The sequence below is a fragment of the Stegodyphus dumicola genome, chromosome 8 (assembly GCF_044657685.1).
Source record: "Stegodyphus dumicola isolate Sdum_Otavi_A_Nest chromosome 8, ASM4465768v1".
Classification (NCBI taxonomy): domain Eukaryota; kingdom Metazoa; phylum Arthropoda; class Arachnida; order Araneae; family Eresidae; genus Stegodyphus; species Stegodyphus dumicola.
The window spans coordinates 80,027,242-80,040,994 of record NC_140775.1 but is presented as its reverse complement, the minus strand read 5'-3'; the positions used below and the strand labels follow the sequence as shown (position 1 = coordinate 80,040,994).

Genomic DNA, 13,753 nt, shown 5'->3' with positions numbered 1-13,753 from the left:
TGATTGTCTGGACTTGAAAATAACTACTTCAACAATTAGAATTAATTTTTATTCAGCAAGATTTATGTATAATTTTCATAACTTTTTGGCTTATAAATTCATCAAATGTACTGAATCACAAAAGTAAAAAATTTATATATATATTAAACACATATTCAAACATACTTTATAAAAAGATTTAAAAAAATATGTAAATAGTCAAAACGTTTTTTAATCATTTGATGTAATATCATCGAAAATAGTCTTTGTCCAGAAAGTTCATAGACTGATACTGTTTTTCTCCACCTGGACACAGGAATATCATACAAATATTCTTTATCTTCAATATGTCTCTTTTTTTTTAATTATATCTAATACAAATAAAAACTTTTCCATTTATATGTACTTTTACAATTGAGATGAAATGCAATATGTTAATATAATCAGCAGTTATTGTTAAATTTTTTATCAAATTTGAAATGAAACTTCATAAAATATAGAAGCAGAGATCAGAGAGTCAATGATATAGTGATCAACAACATTCAAATGGGTTTAAAAGCTTGCAAGAGGGTCTTTAATGTGCTTACCAATGAAGAATCACCGAAGTGGGGTCTTGTATGTAGCTTGATTAATGACCAACTGCAGGAATGATTATTAAAGAATTAAATTTAGATAAAATGTATGTTCCTATAACTTTATTCAAGAATTTGTGAATGGGGAAAAACTATGTGCAAAGAAAACTATGTTAAAATGTTTGATTTAATAAAAATAATAAGAGTGAAAAAACTGCTATTTTAGTAAACACTCTAAAAAAATCACTGCCACATCATGATTTTCTTTATCAGGTGATGAGTCAGGTTCAAAATTTATAATTTTAACACTCAATGTCTCAAAGTAAAAGAATGGAAAATAAAAGCAGAACCATTAACCAAAGGATCCCAAAGATGGAGATCAAGAGTCAAAATCATAATCGTTGTTTATTATTGTTATTATTCATGGGAATGTGCACAATGAATTTTTCTTATAAGGCAATTTATAAATACTGCCTATTATGTGAATACTTTGATATGCCTAGTACTCTATATACGTGACCAAAATTGTTGGATGGAAGCAGATTAATTTTACATTGTGACAATATGCCATTAGCTGTTCATGAATTCCTGGTCCGTAATTTAATCATTATGCTAAAAATTCTTTCTTTTACTACTAATTTAACTCTGCATAACTTTTTACTGTTTCAAAAAATCAAAATGGAATTGCAGGGGTAGTAGCATTTAGAATACACGGTAAAGCTCAGGACCAAAATAACAAAGCATTAAAGACTGTCAGAAAAACACTATAGAACTGCTTCCAACAATGCTGATTATACTGGCAAAACGGCATTAATAGTGCAGTTAATTATTGTCAAAAATGTGTTGATGTACATGAAGAAAGTCGAATAATTTTTAATTACTTTGCCCATGAACTTTCTGGAGACTACATAATTTGTTTACTAATAATTTATACAAATTCAAAATACACAGTAACACACTTTTATACAGTAATCCAAGGTAAATAATATTTTAAATTTAATAACTTAACATCATTTCTATTTCATTTATTATACAGTAACAACTTAACATAATCCGACATTTTAATAGAGGGAATTTCATCTCTTATGTTTCACCCATATGGAACTATATATTAATTTTTATACTTCCATTGAAAGATATACAGCTGTTATACAAATTCAAAATACATAGTTAAATATCAACTTCCAGATGCATAAAATAAGATCATGGTTTTTTTACAATCTGGAAAGATTTACTGCAAAAGTAAATGACTTTTTTTTTTTTCTAATACAAATTGCATAATCGCAGATATTTGTTTTAAAATGCAAATTTCCTTTATTTTACATGGACCAATAGCAACTAGTAATATCTATCAGGCTTAGAATTAGAAATTAAGAATTGTCCTTCTCTGTAAATAGTCCATCTTTTCATTTACTTCAAAACATATCCATAAAAATTAAATCCACTTTGAATATATAAATAACGAATACATGACTAGACACATGCTCATGAAATTTAGATGGTTAAAAATTAATATTTAAATATTTCAAATAAGAGAACCCAAATTTTTCTGAAAATCAGATATTTGTCACTTTCTTTAACTCAGAGCAAGTATAGTATTTTCATGTAAAATTATTTTATTCTTGTAAATCCTCAAATTTCCAAATATTAATAAATCTGGCAATCTAATTTTTGATTTATTCACAATTTTAAAATTAATAAACTTAAAATGAGGTAAAATTATGTAATTATCATCTTAAAATGAGGTAGATAATTAAATTTTCAGAAGTTTTATAAGATATGGGAGAAAATTAAATGTTCTGTTTGTGTATTAAAGATCCTCAAATGAAACAAGAACAAAAAGTTAAACATTTTTAATTCCTTTAGATTCTAAATATACCATTTACTACAAGAAATTTAAATAACATTTAGTGAGGGATATTCATAAAAAAACCTCTGTCTTTTAATAAAAAAGATATAGCACAATGTTTAATGCTCCTAAAATCCCAGATAGCTACCCTAATATAAAAAGTACTCATGCCCAAACCTTATTTTCTCAATTATAATTTTAAATGCATCGCTGATTTTGAACCTGGATTCTTATCTTTGTGATATGCTTTAATGGCTGGGCACATTTTGACATGTATATACATAAAAGCACCGGTACAAATGCTAATGAATATATATATGTATATTATTGATGATTTTGATGCATATATTACTGATGGGTTAAAATTTAGAAGTTTTAATGCAATAATTATATTAAACTCTAATTATTATAATTCTACTGAATTTGAGCTTTCTTAAAGTAGTTGACTAGATATAATGGCATCATTATTTATTATCTTAGATAACTGATTATACAATATAGTAAATATATTAATATTGTAAAATGAATTTAATTCATTGTGATCGAGCACTTTTTATTTCACAACTTGTAGAGCTTTTGATTACCCCCCCCCCTGACAAAAATCTTAAATTAAGAAATCTATGCAAAACTTGTATATTCAGTTTCATATTTTGAGATATAAATTGGACATATTTATATGGTATGAAACAATATCATAATAAGCTTCAAAAATTGCCAACACCTATTGTTACTCTTGCTTTTTCACTGTTTTTCTCAGAAACACCATTTCTAATATTTCCAATGATGATTTTGCTCTTTAGTTTTTACAATGCATGAAATTTTCACATTTACTTATGAAATAATTATTTCAAAGACTTTGAATGACATCATATTCTTCAGATTATTACATTTAAGGTCTTTTAATGTCCAAAAAGTGAATATGTAAGTTTTTGTAGTACCTTGTATATTAAATATAAACAAATAATTTAATTCCTACTTGTCAATTAACAACATATTTGGTGGTTAAAATTTTGGAGACATTAAAAAAAATTCTGGACAATTTAATATTTACAGGAATAAATAGGTTATATAAGCAATTTATTTTTAAAAAAGGTAAATAAAATTATTATTTGCATTCCAATAAAAGCTGATTTACATGAAAATTATTATTTAACATACATAAATTTATTATATTTATACAATATTTCTATTTTCACCATATTTAAAAAGTAATTTATTGGAAAAATTTTTTTGACTATATTCAAGAAATTGCTCCACAATTACTTTTTAGAAAAAAATATATGAATATTTCTATATCAATAGTAATACTGAATTTGCCATTGCTAGTGTTGGTAATTGTATATGATTTCAAAATCTTACAAAATTGTTTTGTTGCACTTTAGAAATATTAAAATGTTATTCATTATACTATGTAGTATTTTTAAGAATATAAAATATAATCAAATTACAAATTGCTACTTAAAATAGTTCAGGAAAAATGTAAATTTTCAGCAAGATTTTTAGAACCGCATAATTGTGTATTATATTTTGTAAGCCTGGTTATACTGATAAAACCTAAACCATCACAGTCTCATATACAATATATAAAGTATATTAATATATTGTGGTTTGATATGAAACTTGATAAAACAGAAAAATTTAGTGGTTTTCTTAATTGCTCAAAATATGTCATCATAGCTATTAAAAAACATTTCAACATTTGAATTATGTCATAAGTAAATTTACAGAGTAGATTTAACCACTTGTGCTTTTGCGACGCACGCCGAGATGCTTTTGTCTCAAACCGCGAGCGACGTGAACACCACGTCGAGGAGCAACGTAAATGAGACACTTTACCGCTTGTTATATTGTAGCACATGGCACCGCAACTGTGAAGTTTAGTCGTAGCGCAAGTGGTTATCTATAAAAATCATTCGAATTAAAAAATTTGCTAAGTGACAGAAAGAAAAAGAAAAGTCATTCGAAATATTTGGTACTAGAAGAGCTCAGAGGTTTTGGGGAAAAAGAATGACATTTCAAATTAATGATTTTACTAAAGGGAAGCTAAGAACCACAATAAATTTCATTCCTACTGAAGTTGAGCATAGGGAAATTCATGACAGACTTAACAGTTGTTTTAGAGAAATTACACATAGGACAGTCAAAGAGTCATTGCAGAAAAGAAAAAAGAATTAAAAAGGTTTATGCCTGTACCAGGCAGAGTTGGAAATTAAACTATAACGATTAATCCCTATTCGCAAAATTTTCATGGCCATCAATCAAAACAACATATCTGCAATGCTGAATTACAAGACTGCTCCATTGCATCATGACATGCATCCCAATTCATAGACTAAAATGCATTCACACAATTTCCCTAGATCGCCTTTTACTGCACTGAAATTTTCTAAAGAATAATCCACTTAATTCACAAAAGTAATTTTATGAAATACAACTGTGGTTATAAAATGGCTTTTTGTGAAGAATTTGGATTACCTCAAATTTTGTATCCAAAATTTTAATAATCACCTTTTTGCAATGAAAAAGACTTACAAACTGAAATATATCCTTTTTCTAATGTACTCTGAACAATCAATACAGCCACTTCTTTTAAATGTTTCACAAAATATAAGTACAAAGCTCTTTAAATATGGTAAAGTTTTTTTCCATGAAGCATATATCATGAGTATTACATTTTAAAATTTTTATGTACAAATATTTTTTAGCACCAAGAAAATATGAAAAAAAAAATCTGGTAAAAGATAATTCATAGATGTCGGTGTCTTACGCTTCCAGCTACATTATAGTTCAACAAATCACTCGCTGTACTTTTGTTAGATAAAAATGACAAGCCATCACTAGGCAATGGTGATTCCACGAAAGGTAAAAACCACACCATGTGCCATCGCTGGCCAAGACTTTCAACTAAGTTGTTTTTCCACCCTAGATCATAATCACGGATATTTTCAATGCGCTCATAAGTTGTCTGATTGTGCAACATTTGATTCAAATGAAAAAAGAAAAAATAAGTAACACACAAAACTCCAATAATTGATAACAGAGACATCAAAGTACATATAAATACTCTGAAGCTCAGATAACCCAATATCCAAAATATAAAAGGCACAAAATGAGCTCCAATTGAAAAGAAAGAAAAGCCACCTAGAACATTCCAAATAAAATACATATTGAACAGCATTGCATACATAGCACCCAAAGACAGATAGAAAAGAAACAGCAAGAAATATCGAAAATTTTTCAGCCCAATACATCGACCAGCAAATGCACAATGATGATCTCTCTTTAATATGCATATTTTACATCTATCACAGTGAAAAGAACGAGGGGGTGAGTTGGCTTCACAAACATAACAGAAGTACCAACCAGGTTTCAATAATGATGGCAAAATTATCTTTCTTGTTGTTGTATCTTTTAAGATGACCATAGCCAAATTGCTCAGTATATTGATGAAAACAAATGTTCCCAGGAATACATGAACAGATAAAGGAATATAACCTTCTTCTGCAACTGGTAATACAATAAATAATTCAAATATAAATTCTGATATCACACATGTCAGAAGAAAAGCAAATGAAAAACCATCAGAAAAAACGAATCTCCATCTTTTCATAATCATTGCTGAAAAGGAAAAAAAAAAAAAAAAAGTTAATTCCAATGAATTAATAAAAAAAATACTATGTTAGTATAATCTTTTTTATGTACAGCAACATTTGTGAAAAATACAGCATACACTGAAATTCCCCCAAAGACAATGATTTTCAGACAGTTTAGTTCTTCCCAGGGCTGTGGAATTGGTAAGGAAAATGACAGACTCCGATTCATGGAATTTTAATGACTCCAACTTCGACTCCTTCATATATATGTAAACATATAAACATGGGTACAGCTTATTTTTTTAATATAAAAGAAATAGTAGATGCTACATATAATAATTGATGCATAGCAAATTTTTTATATTAATTAGCATTTATTATGAAATGGAAAAACTGGCATTAGTAATTTTTAAGAAACAGTAAAACTTCAGCAAGATCTTTATTAGAGGACCATAGATCCAATTTGATAAACTTCAGAATTGAGAAGAGTACTTCCACACTGACTTGAGTAGGAAGAAGAGCTGTTACTATTACGACTACTTCCTTTAACTTTTCAGGATAGATTTTTGTAAGTTCTAAAAGAGGTGTCTTGCAAGAGCAATCATATTTATCTATTTCTTCAAAGGCCGCATATAAATCTTGTTTGTATTTTTTCATTTTTATATCTAAAGGCTCTCGGTTCTTTATTTTCGTTCGCTTTGCCTTAGCCTTTCCAATATGATCCAAATATTTCTCAAAATCTAATTCATTAGTGGAAGAAGATGATAGAAACTCAATTGCTATACCTGCAGTTTGACTGTCCTGATTTGAATACTCTAGTTGTTCTAAGAATAATTTCATTCTTAATGAAAGTTCATAGATAGCTTTGCCTTTTTAATTTGCTTGTCATCCAACAAAATTCGTTGTTTTGGATCTACATATATTGTTACGAATTTGGTATTTAAAAAGCTAATGTTAGTTCAATTACAAATTAAATGGTTTTATTTCTCGTGCAGTGCAGCGCGTGACGAATATTAAAAGAAAGCTAAGCCGGAAAATTGAGAGCGCGTGCATTAAATAAATAAATATCTCTTTTTGATCTCGAGAAAGTACTGGAAAATTCTAGCACGTGATTTTAAAATCTTATAAAAGGAGGAAAACATCTCAGTTTGTAGTAGTTGCTTAGTTTGTTGTTGTTTAGAAAACTGCTCTTGTTGATTATAGCGAATTCGCGGATTAGCGTTCTTTAGCTGTTTTGAATTACGTTCTATTGTACATTTAAGTAGTTAAAAGATAACTACTGTGAGATATTGTGATACTGCATGATAATTTGAGAAAATTTAAGCATTTCTGTTGTGATAATAATAAATTTTTGTTCATTTTTCATCGGACTTGTGCATTCATTTCATAACGAACCCGTACGCACGCAACAATTTTTGGTGTCAGGAGTGGGGTTTTGAATGCCAATCACAAGAGCGATGGAAGAACAGTTAAAACAATTCATGGTAGCCTTTGCTACATTTAAAGAAGAAATGAAAGACTCTGTTAAAGAAGAAATTAGGTCCGTTAAAGAAGAAATGAAGTTGGGCCAGGAATCCGTTAAAGGAGAAATGAAATTGGGCCAGGAATCCGTTAAAGGAGAAATGAAATTGGGCCAGGAATCCGTTAAGGAAGAGATGAAATCTCTTAAAAATGAGATGAAAGCAGGTCAGGACGAAATGAAAAGAGAAATTACCTGCGTAATAGAAAATAAATTTGAGGCTATGGAAGGCAGAATAGACGCGGTTGAAACTAAAGTTGGACAAATAGAAGAAAGAGTTTCTTCGGTAAAAGAACAAGTAGAAGAAAGAATTTCTTCTGTAAAAGAACATATAGAAGAGAGAGTTTCTGCCGTCGAACAAAAAATTGATGATAGGGTTTCTGCTGCCGTCACCAAAGAAGTTGACAGCCTAAAGAAGTGCATAGCGACGGTAGGAAACAATTCTGAAGGTTTTAAATTTTTATCGATGCCTGCTCGTTCCGTTCTGAAACTATCTACATATGATGGGAAGACCTCCTGGCAGGTGTATAGGACACAATTTTCTATCGTTGCGGATGCGAATGGATGGGATTCCCAAGCTAAGGCCTGTCATCTCGCCGCTTCTCTGAGAGCAGACGCTTCCCGAAAATCAAAGGCTAGATTTCGAAGCTCTATCCGGCGCTTTGGAGCTGCGCTTTGGCGAGAAATGTTTAAAAGACTACAGCAGGCTCCAATTAAAATCTCGTCAACAGAAGCCTACCGAAACACTTCAGGAGCTCGCCGCGGATGTTGAAAGGCTGTCCCATCTCGCCTTTTCGGAATGCCCGACAGAAACAAGGGAAATCCTGTCCTTACAATACTTTATCGACGGCATCCGAGATGCTGAAATACAGAAAGCTCTTCGAATGGCAGATGTAAAGGACATAAAAAGCGCTCTGTTGTACGCCATGAAGTTCGAGGCAGCCCAGCAAGCAACTAGTAGAGATCGCTACCCAGTTAGAGCTGTGCGAGTCCATGAGCCAGTGGAGCAACTGATGGCTCGTTTAGATGATTTAGCCAGACAAGTCGAAGATTTGATACGGAGTAGGAGCGAGAAGAAAGTGGCTCTAAGGTGTTGGAGATGTGGTAGTGAAGGTCACCTAAGACGGAATTGCAGAACACCCCAGGGTACGGAATATAAAGCAGATGATTTTACCAGACAAGTCAGTGGCTTGAGACGGAACAGAAGTGAAAAGAAACTAATTCTTAAGTGCTGGAACTGCGGAGTTGAAGGCCACATACGAAGAAACTGCAGAACACCCCGAGGTACGGAAAATAAGACCATTTCCCAGCAACAACGCAGTAAACAAATTAGTGACCATATCGAGGAACGGAGGTTGCCAGATAGTGAAAAACCTTGTTTTAAAGCTCTTAAAATTTATACAGTGAGTGGCAACAATAACGGACTGTCCATCAATGGGAATATCGATGGAGTTCCTTGCAGTATGATCATTGACACAGGAGCTAATGTTACCATCATTAGGAAAGATTTAGCTGAACAGTTTAAAGATAAACTTATTTGGACGCCATCCTGTGTTACCCTTCAGACTGCGTCTGGTGACAAGATCGACATAACTGGGAAGTTAAACGTAAACATCACGTTTGGAAGTGCCGCCTACCATCACACAGCATATGTGGCGGATATTACAGATCCATGCATACTCGGATTGGACTTTTTAAGGAAATACAATTTTTCCTTAGACTTGAAAAACAACAAACTGCTTTCAGGATCTGAAGACATGACTATCCATCCTAAGAAGGGATCCTCACCTGGAAATGCCGACGCTTTGTCCGAAAGAACCAGCTCAAGAAACAGCCGAAATCATGCTAGGGTCGAAAAGAAACACCAGACTACCAGCTATTCTCCATCTCAGATGCTCTTCGGTCGAGACCTTCGTCTGCCTTGTGACCGCCTGTTTCATCGCCGTACGGATGCGCCTTCATCGCCTGAGGAACACATCCAAGATTCCCAGGCCCGGTTTGAAGGGATGCACTGTTCTGCACGAAAGCGAGTCAACTTGGCGACAGAGAAAATGAAGACCAGATGCGACACAAGAGCTACTAGACAGAGATCCAACAAAGGAGACAAGGTGTGGTTGTGGAACCCAATTCAACGAAAAGGACCGAGTCCTAAATTACAGTCACCTTCGGATGGTCCATATACAGTGCTGAACACGAATGACGTCGTGGTTCGGATCTGTGAGTCTTCGAACTCTTACGACAGGTTAGCTTATTACTATGGCCATAGTACATAATGTAAATAATTGTAAATAGTATCAGACCATGGTCCTTTTTGTTTTTAAATGTGTATTTGATTTGTTTAAGTTAGTTATTGCATTTATTGTTCATGTTGTTTGATATTGTAATGTAATGTTTATGCCTCAGTTGCATTTATGCCACAGTTGTAAGTTTAGCTTCATGTCCAGGGATTGTACTGCCCGGGACGTGCAGTCCTTGGGAAGGGGGCAGTGTTACGAATTTGGTATTTAAAAAGCTAATGTTAGTTCAATTACAAATTAAATGGTTTTATTTCTCGCGCAGTGCAGCGCATGACGAATATTAAAAGAAAGCTAAGCTGGAAAATTGAAAATACAAGAGCGCGTGCATTAAATAAATAAATATCTCTTTTTTGATTTCGAGAAAGTACTGGAAAATTCTAGCGCGTGATTTTAAAATCTTATAAAAGGAGGAAAACATCTCAGTTTGTAGTAGTTGCTTAGTTTGTTGTTGTTTAGAAAACTGCTCTTGTTGATTATAGCGAATTCGCGAATTAGCGTTCTTTAGCTGTTTTGAATTACGTTCTATTGTACATTTAAGTAGTTAAAAGATAACTACTGTGAGATATTGTGATACTGCATGATAATTTGAGAAAATTTAAGCATTTCTGTTGTGATAATAATAAATTTTTGTTCATTTTTCATCGGACTTGTGCATTCATTTCATAACGAACCCGTACGCACGCAACAATTTTGAACTCAGCACAATCTTATTGTCTAGCAAACTAGTTTCTCTTTTCTTCATTGAAGAAATGATTCCTTCTGCAATAAACTCTCCATTTTAGAAAGAACAAACATTGCATTCTTCCAGGCTTGTTAATTCTTCAGATTGTAGCTTTTTGGTGGCTCTATATGGTATAGAAAGAAGAGTTTTCAATTCTGCAAGATCATTCCACAGTCTTTCTGTTAGTGAAACATCAAGGTTATCTACATCTTCTGTAAGTTCTTCAGATTGTAGCATTTTTGTGGCTATATACGGTGTTGAAAGAAGGATTTCCAGTTCTGCAAGATCATTCCACAGTCTTTCTGTTAGTGAAATATAAGAGTTATTTACATCTTCTGAAAAAGTTCTTAATCCTAACAACCACTATATCATCAAACATGTACTTCTCCATTGCATTGCTCCTTTTCCTGCTCGCTTTCTAAGAATGGCATCAATTTTGGGAGTTCTCGCTGCTGACCTGAATTCACCAATGAGATTAGTAACTATATGAATCAGTTTAATTAATAATGGCAAATATCACATCCATCCTGTTCCCTTATATTTATTTACTAATATGCCAATAAAATAGAAAATAACTATTTATTACTGTATATAGTCCATAAATAAAAATATTAACTCAGTTAGTCACTAATTTTTTTTTTTTTTTTTTCAATTCACTTTAACTTCATTTCAAATTCAAACTGTTTAACAAAAACTGGAGTCAGAGTCGACGTGTTTAGCGACTCCAACTCCATTTACCCAAAAATCTACCCGACTCCGATTCAGACTCCACAGCCCTGGTTCTTCCATGAGGATAGTAGTTTTAGAGAGGTGACTTTTAGTACTGATGGGTATTTATATTCTACGAAATCCTGGACATTTAAAATTTTTTGCTCCTGGAGAAGAGAGGATCTACGTTTGATCCTACTCAAAACTGCTAGAATTTTAGGCACTTATGTATCATCCCATCGACTATGAAACTGTCACCAAGCAGGATTATTTAGTACCAATTATGGACACATGTGACATAATAGCATACTCATAATATCTATGCTTTCAAACTTATGGAACTTCAATTGTTTCTTGAGAAGCCATCTTTGTTTTAATGAACAAAGATATAAATTAACGGTATACTATTCGGTTTTGAGGGCCGTAAAAAAATTGCAGCGAAAATGTATGCAGGAAAGCGCTAAATCTAGCAAACACATCCATTTAACAGCGTGCCAAATCTCGCGTACACGCTGATTTCAGATTGCATAACTTTATATAGTTCTATATTTGTTAAGACACCATTGAAATACCAGTTTAATTTTTAATTCCTTTTTTGATATCCTATAGATTAACAATTTGGGAATTTCCTATGATGAAAAGTCTGCGATGGAATTTTGGGTAAATTGCAGAATCACCCACTGCTTGATGCATTTTTAAGAAATACACATACTCAGTATCCATATTACACATCAACTTATTTTCACTTAAAAAAAAATCTCAGAATTGCACAAAAATGGCACTGCGCACATCCTTCACTTTATCTATGTACACATCGACCTGTTGTCACTTAAAAAGTAAAAGAAAATTGACCCAATTCCAATTGTTTTTACCCTTGTAAAAAGCGTCAAAGAAACAAGCGGGCGATTCTGCACTTCACCGAAAATGTTTTCAAAGAAAAGGCATCATTCATTATAGAAAATTATGTTTGAACAACCAACGAGATGACATGCTTTAGCGATAACTCGGTAGCAAAATATTATATGAAATTAAACTTTCATCTAAATTATTACAGCCCTCGAAACCGAATAGTACCAAATTAACTATTATTACTGTACTTTTTCTTGCATTTTGAAAGAAATTATTAAAATTTTAGATCTGCCTCCTACAAAACAAAAAAGAACTGGATTATTTTCAAAGTTATGGGCTCCTACCATAAAAAAAAAAAAAAAGTTGTACTAACAGGCACAGTTAGCTACAACTAATCTTAAAAAATCAACAAGTATAGGAGGGCTGCTTCAATGCAATTTAAACAATGTTCTTCACATACAATTTTGATGCATGAGAACTGAAACTTGACAATTCTGGCAGAATACCATGTGGAAGAAAATAATGAATTGCTTTTGGTAAATTTCTCAGTAAATCTCATAAATATATGTTACAAAATGCAGTAAAAATTTGTACAAGACAAAGAAGTGTTCTAAGAAATTTCCACTGGAAAAGGTTACAAAAAAATAATTATCCAGTGCTTGTTCTAATAGTTTGAAATTGTCACTGAATTAAAAAAGCCTTCCCCCACCTATCTTCAGCCAAAGACATACAAAGTGAGAACATTAATTAGAAAAGAAAGTTACAAAATTTCCTTTTAATAAAAGAAGCTAGAACAGCTCATAAAGCTGCCAAATTCTCGCAGGAATCGGGGATGGAATTTTTGTAACATATCGGCTGGTACACTGATACTTAATTTTGTTACTTTCATAGAGCTTTTGTTTAATATTCAAAATATAAAAAAATCTTCTTTCGAACTTTTGCTTGAATTATTAACGAGTTTAAAAATGATAATAACAAGAGAACAAAAAAAGAAACAACCTATTAATTAATACTGATATGTTAACATCAGTTCTTGAATACTACCAATGCCACTTACCTTACTCATTATATTTGCAATGTGAACGACTAATCAAGGGTCAAATAAAAGCCAAATAGATATATTAAAAAAATACCTTATACGTAATTAAACTAAGGACACAAAAAAGTAAGTGTATATCCAAGTATTATCTAGTAAATACTTAAACAGTATTTTTGTAAAAATTCGGCTCCAAATTTTGAACAGACTATTTTTCGATAAAATTCTATTTTAACATGCGAAATACATGACGAAACAAAATTTTGCGTATAATATATGAGCTATTTAAAGCTTTCTTAATTAAGAGAGCATTTTCCTACCTGCAAATACGAGACCTTCGAATGTGATGGAGCAGGTCCTCACTTCGATTTGAATGAGTAAAATTAACGCCGAACAAATGCGAGAGTTTATTTTGCACTGTTAACTTTACTTTTGTATACTAGACGTTCTGTCATATCTAACTGAATGACTGAGAATATGTAACCTTACTACAGTAGTGTCAACTACTTCAACTTTCGTTCATAAAGTAGAGAATTACAAAACCTGATTATTTTTTCCTCTTTAATTTCAACCTTCAATACAAGTCACTGACGTGATAAATAAGCATTGGCGGGATTTGTTTGCTAAACA

The 13,753-nt window shown here is 32.0% G+C and overlaps 1 protein-coding gene across 1 annotated transcript; it reads right to left on the bottom strand.

The window, feature by feature from the left end:
- Positions 1-27: 27 nt before the first annotated feature.
- LOC118197936 (putative palmitoyltransferase ZDHHC24) lies at positions 28-13,751 on the bottom strand. The gene is made up of 2 exons (XM_085822032.1): positions 13,444-13,751; positions 28-6,018 (listed from the first exon to the last, which is right to left on the bottom strand). Exon 2 carries the CDS (start codon positions 6,014-6,016, stop codon positions 5,147-5,149), a length of 870 nt encoding a protein of 289 aa, XP_085678158.1. The 5' UTR covers positions 6,017-6,018; positions 13,444-13,751; the 3' UTR covers positions 28-5,146.
- Positions 13,752-13,753: the final 2 nt, after the last annotated feature.

Excerpts from the sequence above, each read along its gene's own strand:
- LOC118197936 (XM_085822032.1), bottom strand. The coding sequence starts at position 6,016 with ATGATTATGAAAAGATGGAGATTCGTTTTTTCTGATGGTTTTTCATTT.